Source organism: Epinephelus moara, chromosome 5, assembly GCF_006386435.1.
Source record: "Epinephelus moara isolate mb chromosome 5, YSFRI_EMoa_1.0, whole genome shotgun sequence".
NCBI classification, from domain to species: domain Eukaryota; kingdom Metazoa; phylum Chordata; class Actinopteri; order Perciformes; family Serranidae; genus Epinephelus; species Epinephelus moara.
The window spans coordinates 35,779,494-35,797,212 of record NC_065510.1 but is presented as its reverse complement, the minus strand read 5'-3'; the positions used below and the strand labels follow the sequence as shown (position 1 = coordinate 35,797,212).

Below are 17,719 nucleotides of genomic sequence, written 5' to 3'. Positions count from 1 at the left end.
GGATCCACCCACTGCAGATGATGAAGGAGGAAGAGGCCAGCAGAGGGAGCAGTTAGACACTGAGTGGTGTGTGGTTAAACACTGGTGATATGCATAACGAAATAAAGGGGATTTAAAAGGAAAGGCTTGAATTACAACACAGAGCCAGGCTTTAAAGGGAATTAAATGCTCACATACCAATGAGTGTTGATTTCTTTGTTGCTCTCTCCAGACACAACAGTGGCACTCTCAGAGGCTGTCTATTAGTGGAATTGGATATTTCCTTCACTAACAGACTGTTTGAGCCTTTTCCTGGAATAGCACTGTTTGGCATTCACTCAAAAACAAGCATTGCACTGACTCTTTCTTACGTTTCCCTTACTACGCTGCTCTAAAGTGACTATTTACAAGACGTCCCTTTAAAACTACTGGAAGCTTTTATTTAAAACAAACAAACAAACAAAAAAACACTTTGTCACGTTTGCTGAAACGGTCTCTGAAGCCACACAGCAGTTCACGAGACAGATAATAAAACAATCATAATACTCTGCTTACTCTGTCTTGCAGCACTTCTAATGGGGATCAAGATGGCGGCGCGCACTTGTGTAGTGGCTCCAGTTTGTGTGTTTTTTGTCTGCGTATTCAGCTCTGTATCAGGCAGACTAGACAAGAGCTAAGCGACATCAGATCATGTTATATTATATGTGTTTCAAGCGATAACCAGAGGGCTAACAACATCCCGCTGGACATCGCCAGACCGCCAGAGTCAAAGTGGTTTGTTAGCTGGCCCAGCAGGCGATGGAGGCGAAGGAGGGAGAAGAGACAGAAAGAGAGGATGCCAGCAAGACTACAGGCTCGGCTAACACTTCCAAGTATCTTTGTTGATTACCAACAAAATGGATGAACTTGATCTTCCAGCTCATTTTTATCCTCACTGAATGTCCTGTGTCTTGTGTTTTAAAAAGAGAACATTTGTGACTCTGCCGCCATGTTGAAAACAGTCAAGCCAAAACAAAGCACCTCCCACTGGCCGGAGAAAACGTTCTCATTTTACAGCTAAACAGTGCGCTAAAATTTGTTTCTGAAAACATTTGAGATGAGAAATATGCAGTTGTAGAATCTTGATTCGTATATGATCAGCACTGCCTAGTTTGACAGTTTGACTGCAGTTCACGAGCAATTATTGGCATAATTGGTAGTCGCTTATTGGTTATTTTTTGTGAGCTGCGGTAGATTTCAGCAAATGATATTAAAGCACAAGGAGAGGAACATAAAGTTTATGTCATGTACTGTTGTGTGAATAATGACAGGGTAAGCAAATTTTTTTTTATAAAAGTTATATAAAAGTAGCTTTAAAATCAAACAGAATTTGACATCTCTTTTTAGAAGTTGTACATTACTGCCATTCCAGCGCTCCACTCTTTAAGGCCTGCCAAGTGAGGTCACCCCTCACCACTACCATTTACAGTACTAACACGAGCATGTATTTCTTCCGTCTTATAAATTACTGGTCATATTTTGTGTGCATGTTTTGCCAGTGGTGGAATCAGTCATGTAAGGTAGTCATGATGGGCCCCAGGGCATATTACTGTGATGGGCCCTAGAGCCAGATTTTGAGTTTAAACTAGCTACCATACATCCTAGCATCTCAGCACATGATCAAATAACAACTTTACACAGGACAGCATCAACATAAATATTACCCAGCAGTCATAATTGTGTCATCAGTGTTTTTATATATGTACTGTAGTTTAATTTTTAGTTTTTAGTTTTTATAGGTTATGTAGAATAAGCACATCATTTTGCTAGAGACTGCTACTGACTTGGCCTTCTTGGCCTTTTTGTGGGCACAAATAGCAAATGGCACCACTTATAGTTTACTATGACTTCTTATGTAATTACAGTTGTATTTTTGAGAAGGCAATCTGAATCACTCTCTAGGGCCCCCCACCCCACGGGCCCCAGTGCGACCTCACTGCTTGCACTATCTATATTTACGCCCCTGGGTGGAATGTAACTAAGTACATTTACGCAAGTATTCTACTTAAGTACAAAGTGGAGCTGCTTGTACTAATATGCTGCTTTACACTTATTCCAACAACACTTGAGGGGCAAATATTACTTTTTACTCCCAGTACTTTAATCTGACAACTTTATTTAGTTACTTTGCAGATTTAGATTATTATTACAGATTTTAATCATCTAATCCACTGACATATTGTCAGCCTATAGATTAAAATACCCAGCAGTATATAAAATGAAAGAAATGAGCTTAGCCTTTAGCAGCTTTAACATTAAAGGAATGCTTTCATATTATTGCATCACTAACTATAACCCAGTAATATAATATCAACATTTTTCTAAATGGGCCATTCTGCATAATGGGCACTTTTACTCTTGTTACAGTAAGATTATTGGATGCTAACACTTGTATTTGTAATCAGGACTATTACTTTTAGCAGAGTATTTCTACATTGTGGTATTTCCACTTTTACTTAAGGTCTTAATAATTCACAGACCACTGTGGTCTGGTGCACTTAAGAAACAAAACAAAACAAAACATAAAATTTAAGGAAGGCCTTAAGTTTATTTCAAGATTCTTGTACTTCGCAAAGTCTAATTTAAGACAGCTATTTATCTAAATTTCTAATTCTACCCACCAGTGTTTATAACTTAAAAATGTGTATTATATCTTGTTTTTGAGACCCACGTTCTAACACCAAAGTGAACCAAACATACAGATACAACAATAAGTAACAAAAAACCTACTTTAAAGCAACGTCTTCATCGCATTACTTTTGATTTCATAGACAATTATTACATTTATTTTAATACAATCCTGTTATTTTTTGTACGACCATTCCCAGTATGTGAATGATAAGTGAAATAAGTCAAATGAATGTCAATTAGTTTATAACATTTTTATAAACGGGGTAAACACAGGCAGTATTGATGGGAAAGTTGAACTTTCTTAGTGCCACATTAGCAAAATTTGAAAGGGGGACTAATGAGCTAATTAATAATGGAGCAGAGCCTGCGGATGGACCTGATCCATTAATTCTGTTATCAAGTTCAGGGGTGGTTGGAGGAGGCCTTTTGGGGCTCCAGCTTTGCATGTATTCTCAAAAGCCCTGAATCTATGCTGTTCCCTAAAGAAATCTAATTGGATAAATGTTATTTGGTTGTTCTAATATTCAATTCATAATATTTAAACACAATTACTTTGCATTGTTGCAGATCCTTGGTTTGTGTTAGAGCAGCCCAGATTAGTATGGCAGGAATTCAAATGGTTTCAAGATTAGTAATACTGTTTACGCCAAATTCCTGCCCTACCTATGTTATGTATCTTAAAAGTAGTAATATCAGGCAATGTTTGCCTCTCTTTAGGTGGCAGGAGTGAAAATTAGACACCTTTAATTTTATTGTATTATGTTTTCAGGATGATTAAGACAGCTGGAGAACAATTAGATATAGAAATGTGATGTAGGCTCTACAGGACAGTTTTTCCTTGACAGATACCATTTTGTTCCTAAATTATGTTCAGAATTTTAGGCATTCTACAATCTCAAATGGCTTGAAAAAATAGTGCATATAGGTGCCTAACAACCCAGTACCACTGGGAAAAAATCTGCTGTGGGAGCATGTCCATGGACCCCCCCTTAGGTTTGCCCTGAGCCCCAAATGTCTACAAGTCTGGCTCTGCCCGTGATGCAGTTTAAATCGGCTCCGTTTAATGAATACACCTGGGGTGCCAGATCGGCTAAGTAAAGGTCAGGGGATTACCTTGACGCAATCGTTTCCACTGGCTCTTCCATAAGCAACGCTCTCCTCTCTGTCACGTCACTTCAGTCTGTTTCACTACTTCCACATGACAGGTGTTCCTCCCAGATAGCGCATCATCAGGCGTAAAAACTGAGTTTAGTCGACCTTTTCTCGCTTTACCTGAGCGAGGGGATGCCCTGCCTCCACTCCGAAGCGCTAGAGTCCATGGAGCCTGACGGTGCGACACCAGGAGCAGCATCTTCTGCCGCGGGGACAGAGGAGTCCCTCCTCAGGGAAACAGTGACTGAGCCGCAGATGGTGAGAGGCATGGGCTGGTTCTTCTCTCCGCTGTGGAGCCCGCGCTCCAAGACGCGCAGCAAGAGGTTTGCAGACGGTATGAGAAGCGACCAAGTGGAGGCATGGCTGGACGACCACTCCGACTTTACGAGGGCGTACTTTTTACGCAGAGCTTCCGCGTAAGATATTTTACAGTATAGCCCTTTATTTGAAAAGTAGCCTACAGTACAAAACAATTTAGACAGAAGTGTGCGCTTAATGATACACTGTATGATGATGTAAATGTTTGTAAGCCAAGAAAATGTGGCTTTAGAAAATTACTTAAGTAACAAAAGTGCAGTAAGGCAATGATGCCTCTTCCACACAAAAAATTTCATGTTCTGATCAGTTATGTGTCTTTTCTGTGGTTTCAGGGTCAGCACTTCACAAACAGAGTCTCCACTGCCCAGGAGCAGCTCTGACCACTCTGGCCTGCGCAGGAAGCCTCATCATCGCAGAGCTTCCTCTCCACTGTCCAGCTCACATTTAAACATTTCATCCTTGGCAGACAGGCTCAAACCCCTCGCCTCCAATCTCAGTGCCCCTGAGTGGAATGATCGCTTCAGTCCAGATATTCTTGGCTGTCATTCCTCTTGCTCTCCACGCTCTGCTCGTTCTTCTCGCTTCTCTTTTTCTCCTTGCCGTCCTCTTTCTCCCGTTTGCCCCGGCTCCCCTGACTTATCCCGCTCTCCCCATCCTCTGCTTCTCACTGCCACAAACACTGAAGCCTGTGGCCATGGTGAATACTGCCCGTGGATGATGGAGCTCCTAAGAGGAGGTCTCAGCTGGATGGGTTCTGTGACAGAGCTCTGCCAGGGGGCCGTCCTGCACGCTGGGGAGCTGCTTGCAGCTGAGTGTTGCTCCCTGTCTCTGGTTAAGAAAGACAGCAGTAGAAAGAGCACCCTGGAGGAGGTGGTCGCCCCGACAGGGTTGGGGTGCTTGAGCGAAGGCAGCCATGCACACCTGGACCTGGTGAAGGGTATCATGGGATGTGTACTGGCTACAGGGTCACCAATGAACCTGAGAAATGCATCAGAGGTAAAATGTCAAACTCACACATTACTCGTAGTCGTCATGACTCTTGATTTTGCAGCATGCTTTGTATAACACAACAGACTGACAAGTTTCTACAAATGGCCAAGTTGTTAGTTTGTTGTCGGCACCAGGTATTTTAAATTAGGAATGAGAACTCAAGGCTACACTAAATGAGTCACCCATTTCCTGATAACCTGTTTTTAGACGATGGCATGGTTATTTTATGTTGTGTGGGGGTGTGTTAGGGAATCCCAGATGACGCACTTGATTCTAATCCTTTTAGAGGCTTCCTCCACTAATTAACCTCTGATTAGCGGGACACTGTAGTTCCCTACTATGTTATAATGTCCCTCTCTTGCACACACCCACGCATACACACACCCACGCAAAGAGAAAAGACGGTACAGCTTACTAAAGGGCTTACAGGTGGTGCCCACACAACCACTCCCTGTCCTTACCAATGTGATTAGGAACCAGTGCCAACACCTGGCACAGATGGAAGGTAATCCCCGGTCAGCGTGGGTGTAGATGGGTAGTTCTTAATAACCTGTGTGACACCAAGGTTACTGAGAAACGTGGGTATTCGTGGCTGGGTGTGTCTAAAGCCAATGAGCAATATTGACCAGGTATTCTAAGGACACAAGGCTATGAATGGAGTAAAGTTTGGGTGGAGTCTGTTGCGACTAAATTAGGCTACATAAAGATCTTAATCACAATGTTGCAATTAACAGTTACGTAAAAAATAAGTGATGTGTTTGTCTGCAGTGTATTGTGTACTTAAGAGTTCATTGCTTACCTCCTCAGGTCCCCAGATTCGACATAGATGACGATCAATCATCCACGATCAGGACTGTTTTGAGTGTTCCCATTAATAACCACAGGGGAGAGGTAACATTTGAAACTACTTTCTGCTTTTATTTTAAGATAATATGATATGTGCTTTTTGCCTTTTTCTGACTTTTATAAAAATAACTTTTTGTCATATTTGTTAGAATTGTCACTATATCCACACAGTCGTATATGAGATAGATAGTCTGTGAAAAAAATATCAGGCTCCTCCTCCTGTTCCTTTTTCTTCTAATGGCATTCAGCAAACTCTACAGCTGCATACGAATGTCTTCAGAAACATTTTTTAGTGTACTGTTTAGCTGTAAAATGAGAAAGTTTGATTCGGCTGGTGGGTAATGCTCCAGCTGTTTCCAATGCGGCAGCCAGGTCACAAACTTTCTCATTTTACAGCTAAACAGTACACTAAAATATTTCCGGAAAACATTTAAGACAAGAAATAGCCAATGCAGTAACAGAATCTTGATTCATATTTAATCAGCGCTACCTAGTTTGACAGTCTGACCGCAGCTGACAAGCAGGTATTGACATGATTGACAGCTGCGTAAGAAACTCCTCGGCTCTGATTGGTTGTTGTTTGTACTACAGCTTTAATGTTTAATCTGGATAAATATAACCACAGACCTATGGAACCTTCAGTGCAATGTATTGTAGAGGTTCAAACAAAGATTCTGTAATAATAAAACATGTCTTCTCTTTGTGTACAGGTGGTAGGTGTTGTGGTTATGATCAACAAGAGAAATGTGTGTGAAGGATCAGATTCTGCTTTTACCAACAATGATGAAAAGGTGAGGGATGGGAAGCTTGGCCCCGTCACCACAGGGCAGCAAATGTTAGAGCTCTTGTCTGTTGCAATACTTGTAATAGTCTCCAATTTTAATGCTGACTAAATGTATATACACATTTCATTAAGAAGTGACTAATGGCTGCTGGCAATAAACTTGAGTTAAGTTTGAGTTGAATTTTATTGGCCAGGTGCTGTCATATCATATGGATGTGTTAGGGATGGTGCTGGATAATGTCCAGCTGCATGAGAGCGCAAGACAGGAGGCCAGACGCAGCCAGGTAACACCAGCAGAGAACAAAATGAAATCTATCTATGTCTATGTATGTATATGTGATCTACAGTATCTGTATATCTGTGTGTGTCAGGCTTTGATAGAGATGGCACAGGTGTTGTCACAGGAGCATCGTTCCTTTGAAGTTCTGCTAAGTAAGATGGCTGCCACCATCATGCCTTTCACACGTGCTCAGTACTGCACCATCTTCATCCCTAGCGAGCAAACCCCAGTTACGAAAGACAAGGTGCGTTATCTCGTTTGATTCATTCTTTGAGTTTGATTAGATAATTGTGCATCAAATCATATCTTTCCTAATGTGCTGTGTTTTCTTTTCCTCTGATGGTTTTATTTTCAGGTGTCGTTCTCCAGAGTGATCCACCTGGAGTGTGAGGAGCTCGGATCAACCTGCCAGATCTACAGAAGGTTCTGCCTGTTGCTTGATCCTTAAAGACAAAGAATGATTATTGCATGGTCCATAGCTATGTTGACAGATTTTTACTAATATCAGTTTTGTAATACTTATATACATCAACCAAATGTTATTTTCTTCATCTAGCATCAGACACAGTGTAACTGGTTCCGTGTTATTTTTCAGGGAGCATGATATCAGTGATTTAGACCCATCACATGCCCTTCAAACTCTGGCTGCTATGGAAACACTCAATATGTCGGAGGGCTCAGAGGAATCAATGAAGAGTCTGATCTGCTGTCCTGTCAGAAATGAGAGGTCTGAAAATGTTATTGGTAAGTCTCTTTTGAATGGCAAAGGTCATGATACATTTTTCATCAGCCGCTGCTGCACTCATGGTATCATATCACAAACTCTAGGCCTCAGGATGTTACTGTATAAACCCTGCCTTCTCTTAATCATGCTGGTATAGTCAGTTATGCTTGGCACTCGAAAACATACAAAATGTTGTTTGATGTTGACTTCTTGGGAGGGAAAGTCAGCTGTTTGCTAGTAGTGTGATTAAGACTATGAGATAATGGTTTAATTAAACATCATCCTCATGCTGCACATCTGTCCTCTATCCGTGTCTTTATTGTCACATAGCGGTGTGCCAGCTCATGAACAAGAGGAGCAGAGACTCAGAAGAGATGGAGGCCTTTAACAGATATGATGAGCGCCTACTAGAGGACCTGGCTGTGTACTGCGGCCTGGCTCTTCAGTACGCTCAGGCTGTGCAGATGACTGAGGAGCGGAGGGCCAGTATAGAGGTCACACAGGAGGTGAGTAACCCAGTTAGTCCACTCACATCTTAAGCTTGCAGCCAAGTGAACATATTTAGGTGGCTGCAACTTATAATGTTGGGGGTATGTGTCTTCTCTCTCCTTCTCCCAGGTTCTTGCCTACCACATCACCGCAGCAGAGCAGGAAATCCAAGCATTGCAGGTGATTGTTAACTTTATTTTTCTGGTAGAAATGAACATTTTCTGCTAGCCAAGTTGAGCCTCACTACAGGAATTAAGTTTTTGGGTTGTATGTACGTACATACGTCCCATTTTTGTAAACACAATACCTCAAGTACACCTCGGGAGAATTTCTTCAAAATTGGCACAAATGTCCCCCTGGACTCAGTGGTGAACTGATTAGTTTTTGGTGGTCATAGCATAGGTCAAAGGTCACTGTGACCTTGTCTGTCTCATTCTTGTGACTGTGATATCTCGAGAATACCCTGACGGAATTTTATCAAATTTGGCACAAACATTTACTTGGACTGAAGGATGAACTGATTAGATTCTGGTGGTCAGACGTCAAGGTCACCATGACCCTGCATTCGCCTCATTTTCATAAACGCGATATCTCAAGAACACCTTAAGGGAATTTCTTCAAACTGACCCAAACGTCCACTTGGATTGAAGAATAAACTCATTAAGATTTTGTGGTTGAAGGTCAAAGGTCACAGGTTTTTGGCCATAACTAAAGAATTGTTATGTTAATTATGACAAAACTTCACGCACATGTCTAAGAGGATAAAATGATGCAGTGATAAGATTTCATATCCAAATGGTCAAAGGGCAACTTCACTGTGACATCATGATATTCTGCATAAAACACTTTTCTGGCCATTACGCAACATCATATCAGAAGGGAAAATATTTGGTCAGATACTTAATTAGTGACACTCATAAAGGGTAACTTTGAAACTGTGCGAAGCATCCATGTTTTCACAGACATAGATTTAAACTAGGAGTGTGACTTCACTGGTGTGCGGAGGCATACAACCACGGGGCAGTAACTGTAGTTATGTCTAAGTGACTAATGGGAACCACAATTTTTGAAGTTGGTCCAGGATTGAACGAGAGCACTGCAGCAGGCACCATGATGTAACCACTCTGGGCACATGTAATCTCAATTTTTCACATCACATTGGGTAAATAAAGAGTTAATTTCATATTGGAAAAGTGGAAAGACAAACCAAGACATTTTTTGTGAGTTTTATTTTGTTTCTTATTATTGTTATTATTATTATTATTATTTCAGCTTTAAAGGAAGTGTTTTTTTATGATGATAAAAATATTGTTTCTTTAAATGGAGTCTTGTGGGTTTGGCGATAACAGTCTTTGAGCTGCGTCTGGTGAAACCAAAAGGATCCTACTTTTTAATAGACAGGTCTGTCTATGCCTGTCCTTTCCATAATGTTTTCAGACATTAAGAATAACAATATGAGCCTGGCAGTGGCAAAAACATGCTCTGTTAGTGGACATAAATTGACAGTGTGCACATGCCAGAGTGGTTACATTGAAACCTGTTTCATGGCTGCCGGCCACAACCCTCTCACTTCATACTCAGACTAGATTTAAAAAATGTTGTTCCCATTAGTCATTTAGACACAAAAACATGGGAAAATTGGTCCCAGGTTAAAAAATAATGAAGTTATCCTTTAACTCTCTTTAATCCTATCATACAACTAATGCTCTACCAAATTAAAGCTCTTGGCTAGCTGCCTGTAAGTGGCACACGTAATGGTGACCTCCTCATCCAGGTCAAATCTAGATAATTTCCCTGCACATGTTTTGAGGGCAAGAGGTAGAAATACAAATCATGTGTTTTTAGTTTTGTTTGTGGATGTATGAAAGATCAGTGTCTGTAAGTGTATATTTCAGTCTCTCTTTTTTGTTTATTTTCTATTTTCAGGAGGCCACTATTCCTTCTGTTGAATCACTGAATATTCTAGACTTCCATTTCTCTGATTTTGGCATGCCAGAAGATGTGACCTCTCAGGCTGCCATCCGTATGTTCCTGGACCTCAATTTGGTGCAGGATTTTAACATTGATTACAAGGTAAGTGACCTGCTAATAATTAGGCTTTATGGTAGAGAGTAGTAGCACCATTGTTTCACCTCAAGAGTTTACCAGTTGGCAAATTGAAATTTAAAAGCAAAGAAATTAAAAGCATAATAAATTCAGGTCATTCTAATTGATGCTTCATCAATTATTTACCATCTCTTGCACATGTCTCTTTCCTCCAGGGGCTCTGTCAGTGGGTTCTGACCGTGAAACGTGGCTACAGGAACAATGTGCCATATCACAACTGGAACCATGCATTGTGCACTGCTCAAAGCATGTTTGCTATACTCATGGCCACAGACCGACTCCAGGTTAGTGCATGCCTGCGTCGTGTGTATGCTTATGTGTATACATGATAACATCACTACCAAAACTCTAATATGAAAAGATCATAATGTAACTTTTTTTTAACTGAGCCAAACAAAGACGGTATAAAATAATGGATGTAGCCACTGTGGCCTCACTTATTGGTTCGCAGATATCGTTTTGAAGCCTTGAGTTTCGCACTTTGGCTGTTGCCATCTTGGATTTTTGTAGCAACAATTGACTTGGATGAGAGGGTGGATGTAACCCTAAGGCTAGCTGCTGTTGGTTAGTACTGTGCAGCTACAGCTAATGTTGTTCATTTTTGCTTGCGAAAAACTGCCTTAAAACCATTCAAACTAAATGTTCTTACTGAAAAACTGAGTATTTGACTCCTTATTGGGTCTTTTAGTATGGCCAGCGGTATAGTGGAGGATACACACAGGTATGCAGGGATTACCCACCTCGCTTTTTAGCCGTTTACAGTATACCCACCTATCAGCCAAAGAGCCACTGAAGTATATCAGAGTCTTCCTCCTTGGTAACCTACCCATCTACCTAGTAGTGCAGCTACTTCAAGTACCACTACACCACTGAGTAGAACCAAACTCTGAGCAAGAATGTTTTAGACAACAAAAACATTAACTGAAACAGTAACAGCTAGAGCTACACCCACAGTCTGTGAATCTGGGGTTATGCCATGGTGCATAACTTTAAGCCTATGTAAACAGGGTAGTTATATAACTAACTAACTTCTTTGTTCTTAAATTAAACTAGAATCTTTGGAGAAGGCATTCAGGGACTGCAGGGTTTCTCCAGTAGAGAGCAGACTCTTAATTATTCGAAAGAGGATTCATTTTAGAACCCACCAAAACCTCTTAACTGCTCTCCAGCCTAAATCTCTACTTAAGTGACTTCTCACTAATTTCAGTCTCTCCTTCTGTCTTTATTGACATGATTAATTGTGACTGTATTACAGTGCTGTGAGATTAGTCATTTCATTCAGTTTGATGAGGTGAGCATTTTGCTTATTGGATGTTAAAGTGGGTTGTTGTAGTAGTTAAGGAATTGGAATAACAGTAAGTTGACTGTACTCTGTGTTGTTTGATTTACAGGTATCACACAAAGCCTGTTTAAGTGTTAAAAACTGTACACCCCATGTTTATGAGTGTGGTCTGGTGTTTTTTATATTTTTTGGGTTAATCAGTCAGATCTGATATGACGTGGAGCAAAGAGAAGTTTACCGTCAGTACACTTCAGTTGTCTTTAGGATGTGTAATTCATTTCAGCCATACACCAGCATCTATTTTCTTAAGCCTGAGTTTGGTACTTTATCAACATGTTTTAAATCAAGTGGCGTACACTTTGACTCACACATGGACCATTATAAGACATCAGCACCTGTGCCAACTTTTTAAAAAATCCAAATACTTGAAATTTGAAATTAGTAAAGTTTTATGTTGACCAAGCTAGCGTAATTGTAGTGTTCTTTTAATGCTAAACTACAACATGTACAAAATAATACATTATCTTCATGTTGCCATCTCACTTTTTTGGGATTTTTTCATGAGCTCATTTAGTTTGATACTTAATGTTCATTCTTGAAAGGTGCGATATAAATAGGGATGCACGATGATATCGACACATCATCGGTATCAGCTGATATTGGCTTTAAAGTGAATTATTATGTGGATCGGCCAACATGCTTTTTCTTATTTTGCACAAGGAATGAATATTATACACTTTGAAAAGTATTGTATTTCATGTCTCCATCTGCTGGTGGACCATCATGTTAAGAGTATAGATGCATAATATGACTACAGAAGAGACTTGATGATAAGGGGAAAAAAGTGGATATATCGATATCGGTTATCGGTCAAAATAAGTTGTTATATATCAGCATATCGGATAAAGGCAAAAAATCCAGTATTGTGCATCCCTAAATATAAATATGCCTTATTTAAATTTAATTACCAGTACAGAATCTCTGTGAAATGTTTTTGTGCTTGATTCCAGATCCTTAAGGTTATACACAAAACAAATAACTTGCAAGTGTGCCGGCCCTCCTTGACTGCTCGATTCCAGTGGGAAAACTGCAAAAATGTACACAATTAAACATGCTTCCATGAAGAGAAACAAGTAAATAACTTTCTCTGCTATTTCTCTTTCTCTCCCTCTCTCTCTCTGTCCATCTATTTCTGTTTGTATTTCAGACCATCTTTTCCCGTCTGGAAATCTTAGCACTGATGATTGCCACTCTGAGTCATGATCTTGATCACAGGGGGGTCAGTAACTCGTACATAGAGAGGTAAACACTACTTCCCCTTCTCTCATGTTTAGTCAGTTTTCTATATTTGCATATTTGCTCAAAGAAGAAGATTTTCTTTTTATTTGTTTTCTCTATATCTAGTATTATAATACTGGTTATGCTTTCGGTCATTGCCTTCTTATATAGCCAGTATATGTTTCTGTCTCTCTCAGGAGTCAGCAGCCTTTAGCTCAGCTGTATGGACACTCCTCTCTTGAAAACCACCACTACAACCTGTGCCTTTTCATCCTAAACAACACTGTAAGACCTCAAATGTTGCCAAATGTCCATCTAAGTGGTCTTAATTCTTTTTTATCTGAGTCAAAGTGTAGTTCCAATTTTGTTCTCAACAGACAGTCATCATGCCTAACTGTCTCTGCATACACTGTGTCTGGTAGTCACTGAGTCAAAGTCTTCACTTAACTTCACTCTGTCTCTCTCATCCTTTTCTCAGGGGAGTCAGATTCTCAGCGGCCTGTCTGCAGAGGACTACAAAGCTGTACTACACATGATCAAAAGGGCAATCCTCGCAACTGACCTGACCGTCTACATGGAGTATGTTAAAACAGAAAATGTCAAAGTAGATGTAGGTCAAGCTTTGCCGTGAACGTCTTGTTTCACCCCTGATACACTTTTTGTGCTCGTCTTTTTAGGAGAAGAAAAGAATTCCATTCTCTCTCCAAGAAAAGCAGAGTGAACTGGAAGAGTGAGAAACAAAGAGATTTACTGAGGTGAGAATCAGGGATATATGATAATGATATCTTTGATGGAATGGGCGAAGGGGCTGTTCCTTTAAGATATTTATTCCTCCCCCACAGGTCGATGTTGATGACAGCTAGTGACCTCTCTGCTATCACAAAGCCTTGGCCTGAACAAAAAAGGGTAGGTCTCATAGAGAGTTTCCACTTCAATACTTGCCACTTTATCACTCAGTCATTTTGAGTTCATCACAACCCTGACCTCGCTCTTCTTCCAAAACAGATTACAAACCTGGTTGCCATGGAGTTCTTTGCACAGGGGGATAAAGAGAAAGAAGAGTTCAAAATCCAACCCATTGTAAGTCTTGCTAACATGATTTTGTCTTATTAGATTTTAATGCTGTATCAATGGTTATCAAAGGAGAAAGAAAATATACTCATAAAGCCTAAATCAATTTTTGAAAAATGTGTTATACCATAAATATCACATTTGTTCTACACAGTCCTCTGTTGGTAAAATAAGAGGCATGTTCATCCCAAAAATGTTATTTTACCTCCTGATGCAGCCTTTTTTCTACATGATGAAAAGTCCTTCAGGCATGTTTTCGTCCCTGTTCAATTCTCATTGTTGAACTTATATAACTTAAAGGAATACTTCACTCGCAAATTGACCATTTGCATATTAATTACTCATTGCGTATTATCTTTCATTTGTGGAAAAAAAAAAAGTTTTTCTAGCATGCCTCCTCGTAGAACAGAGAATACAAAAAAGGCAAACACTCTTCATGAATTGAAGTAAATGGGGACCACATTTAACAACAGCAAAGCCATATCAAAACATCCATTTACAAACTCTCACCCAACTTGTGCAATGTAATCAAGTCTCTTATCCATTTGTTACCAGTACTTCCCAGACACATGCATTTTGGATAAAATATTCTGATTTAAAACACATCAGTACAAACAGTCTCACGCCCGACATGTAGCATGCTCAGGCATGCTCAGGGCGCGCTATGCGTAGGTTGAAGTGTTTTATATTGTGACGGTTTTCGTGAAAATGCATGTGTTTGGGATGTACCGAGTATAAAGCATAAGAAGGATAAATAAGACTTCAATTATACTGCATGAATTGTGTGAGAGTTTGTAAACAGATATTTTGATATAGTTTTGCTATTGTTAAATGTGAACCCTTATTATTTCAATACATAAAGAATGTTCGCCTTTTTTGGATTCTCCGTTCACCGTCGAGGCATGTGAGAAAACCAACGATTTCTTCATTAATTCAAGGTAATATACAGTGAGTATCTGATATACAAATTTTGTTGCTGAAGTATTCCTTTAAGGTTGCTTTTGAAAAGCATCACACTTACCCAGTCAGTGTCAAACCTAGATAACAGTTTAGAGGAAATACACATAATTTTCTTTTTGCCATTCAAATGCATTGTCTTGTGTATCTTCCAAAAGGCAAAGTCTCAGGTGATGGTTTACTTTAGTCACAGTGGAATCATTGGTGATTTCTTGTGTAATATATCAGCCCCAAAATAATAATATGTTTGACTAGATCGACTACAGTTGTTCTGGACGTCCTAACAGCCAGTTTTACGCTCTCTTCTCACCAGGACATAATGAACAGAGAAAACAGCACTCGACTGCCAAACATGCAAGTTGAATACATCAATGACATCTGCTATCCACTGTACAAGGTGTGTTATTTCTGCATGTGTGTGGATATATAAATGTGGTACATGCATGCATATGTATGGAAGTGTGTAAGGGCCAGGCATAAGGGGAAAAATGAGGAGGAGGATTTTTTTATGCCTCCATGTAGGCAATAGCCGTGGCCAGAGGCATTATGTTTTCAGGTTGTCCGTCCATACGTATGTCCCATCCTTGGGAACACGATATCTCAAGAACCCCTTAAGGAAATTTCTCTAAATTTGGCACAAAACATCTGCTTGGACTCAACGATGAACTGATTAGTTTTTGTTGGTCATAGGTCAAAGGTCAAGGCCACTGTGACCTTGTCTGTCTAATTCTTGTGAATGTGACATCTAGAACATCTTGAGGGAATTTCTTCAAATTTGGCACAAACATTCACTTTGACTCAACGATGAACTGATTGGTCAAAGGTCAAGCTCAAGGTCAGTGTGACCTTGCATCTGTCTCATTCTTGTGAACACCATATCTCAAGAACACCTTAAGGGAATTTATTTAAATTTGACACAAACATCCACTTAGATTTAGAATTTTGCGGTTGAAGGTCAAAGTTCAAGGTCAGTGTGACCTCACAAAATGTGTTTTTGGCCATAACTCAAGAATTTATATGGTAATTAAGACAAAACTTAACACAAATGTCTAATAAGAAAAAATAATGAAGTGATGCGGCTACAAAATGCCTTGTATAAATGTTTTGGTGAAATTGTAGTTCAGAATTTAGTTTTAGCAACAAGGAAATTATTTTTCTCTTAACACATAAACACAGTGTGGTAATAAGTATTAGGACTTTCAAGGGATTGTATGGACAATGGCATCGTTCAGAAGGAGAAACGCACAAACTTGGATGAAGTGACCACATTCGTGCAAAATGAAATAGCTGGTAATGGACAGATGCAAGGGTATCGGTAGTTCTTGACATTTTGACTTTATTTCCAAAGTGCAAAATGAAGAAAATCTTCCTCCTATCATTTTTCCCTATGTCTAATACTCTGCAGTACATATGTGTGCATGTGAAAACCACAACATTGTCCTCAATGACGTTCTATTATCTTATCATATAATTTGCACTTCTCTTTCACTCCAATCATCACACTCTCTGTCTCTGTCTCCTTCAGGCTGTATCGAGACTGTTTGACACTTGCACCCCACTGCTGAATGGTTGTAAGAAGAACAGAGAAAATTGGATGCATCTAGCTAAGAAAGCAGAGGAAGAAGGCTGTGAAAATTGTTGTTGTGTAACCGTGGAAATGCACCAAAGCAATGAGGATGAGAAGCCGTCAGAGGAATAAAGAACTGGACAGAGGACGAAAGGAATTTTTCCCACCTGCACCAGTTTGTTCTCCATCCTCTCTTGGACACATCTTGTCTAAAAATGATCAGAGTGCCCACACATCAGAACTTTGACTACGAAATATGTTGAAGAGACATACAACAATCTTGACGAATGCAAGCAATGTTGTCATTATGTCCCAAACACCTGGCAAAGAGCATATCCTGCAGCAAGGCCAATGTCAAACCTATCAGTAGTCCCAAGTCTCATATAAGTAACATTGATCTGTTTCATTGTATTTAAAGGACTGAAGCTACACAAACTGTGAAAATAATATTTTCCATTGTATAGCTGCACTAATGTGTCGATGCAGAACATTGTCATGTAATGCATAGTTGCAAACCTTGTGTGTATAGCTTTTTAGCCCTAGTAGACATTAAAACTATGGATGGCTGCACAGTATGATTCAGTTTGATCACACATTTACTTCACAGCATGTGATCCTGCAAGGTGTTTTTGTCACCCAAAAGGAACAGTGTTGTTTATAAAGTCCTTATACATTTATGGATTTTAATATGAATTTCTTGGCATACTACTTTTGATGTTTGTGCTGACATGAATTAGTTGATTAATTTTTAACACATCATTTAAATTTAAAAAAAATATAACAAATAAATATGGTCTTTGTGTCGGAAAACCCCAAAGCATTATATCAAATTCACACTGATTTGTTTGCACACGTCATCATGGCTGTTTCCTTTTTTGGAACATCCTTTTTTTACTTAGATAATGGGAGAAAATGCAGCTAATATATGTATCTAGTTTTAAATGTATGGATCTATATTACAGGATGAAGATGAAAACACACAATATGATTATGAGCAGATTACGAGACAATGGGCCCCTTGGTACAGATATGCAAAAGGAACCATCACCTCTACCACTTGAGAGCAAGAATACACAGACTCTGTGGTGATCTTGCATCTCTTTGTAGTCTTTATACATTTTATTTGTGGTTTTGTGTCTCTTAACAGTTGTTTTTGTCCCTTTGAGGTAATTTTTGGTTATTTGAATGGGGGGGGCTGTGTCTGTTGGGCCCGTTCAGTATCAGTG

The 17,719-nt window shown here is 39.6% G+C and overlaps 1 protein-coding gene across 1 annotated transcript; it reads left to right on the top strand.

Annotated features, from left to right (window-relative positions):
• Positions 1–3,933: 3,933 nt before the first annotated feature.
• pde5aa (phosphodiesterase 5A, cGMP-specific, a) lies at positions 3,934–17,024 on the top strand. Its single transcript, XM_050045383.1, has 20 exons — positions 3,934–4,217; positions 4,452–5,115; positions 5,917–6,000; positions 6,666–6,746; positions 6,934–7,023; positions 7,111–7,263; positions 7,375–7,442; positions 7,615–7,763; positions 8,074–8,249; positions 8,362–8,412; positions 10,159–10,305; positions 10,494–10,622; positions 12,828–12,922; positions 13,096–13,183; positions 13,377–13,477; positions 13,576–13,653; positions 13,741–13,804; positions 13,904–13,978; positions 15,240–15,323; positions 16,452–17,024. The coding sequence occupies exons 1-20, from the start codon at positions 3,934–3,936 to the stop codon at positions 16,623–16,625; spliced, it is 2,835 nt and encodes a 944-aa protein (XP_049901340.1). The 3' UTR covers positions 16,626–17,024.
• The last annotated feature ends 695 nt before the right edge of the window (positions 17,025–17,719 follow it).

Bases quoted from the DNA above. Each gene is read 5' to 3' on its own strand.
- pde5aa (XM_050045383.1), top strand. From the start codon at position 3,934: ATGCCCTGCCTCCACTCCGAAGCGCTAGAGTCCATGGAGCCTGACGGT. The intron at 7,264-7,374 runs GTGCGTTATCTC...TTTTATTTTCAG, and splicing joins CCCCAGTTACGAAAGACAAG to GTGTCGTTCTCCAGAGTGAT. The intron at 13,805-13,903 runs GTAGGTCTCATA...CTTCCAAAACAG, and splicing joins CTTGGCCTGAACAAAAAAGG to ATTACAAACCTGGTTGCCAT.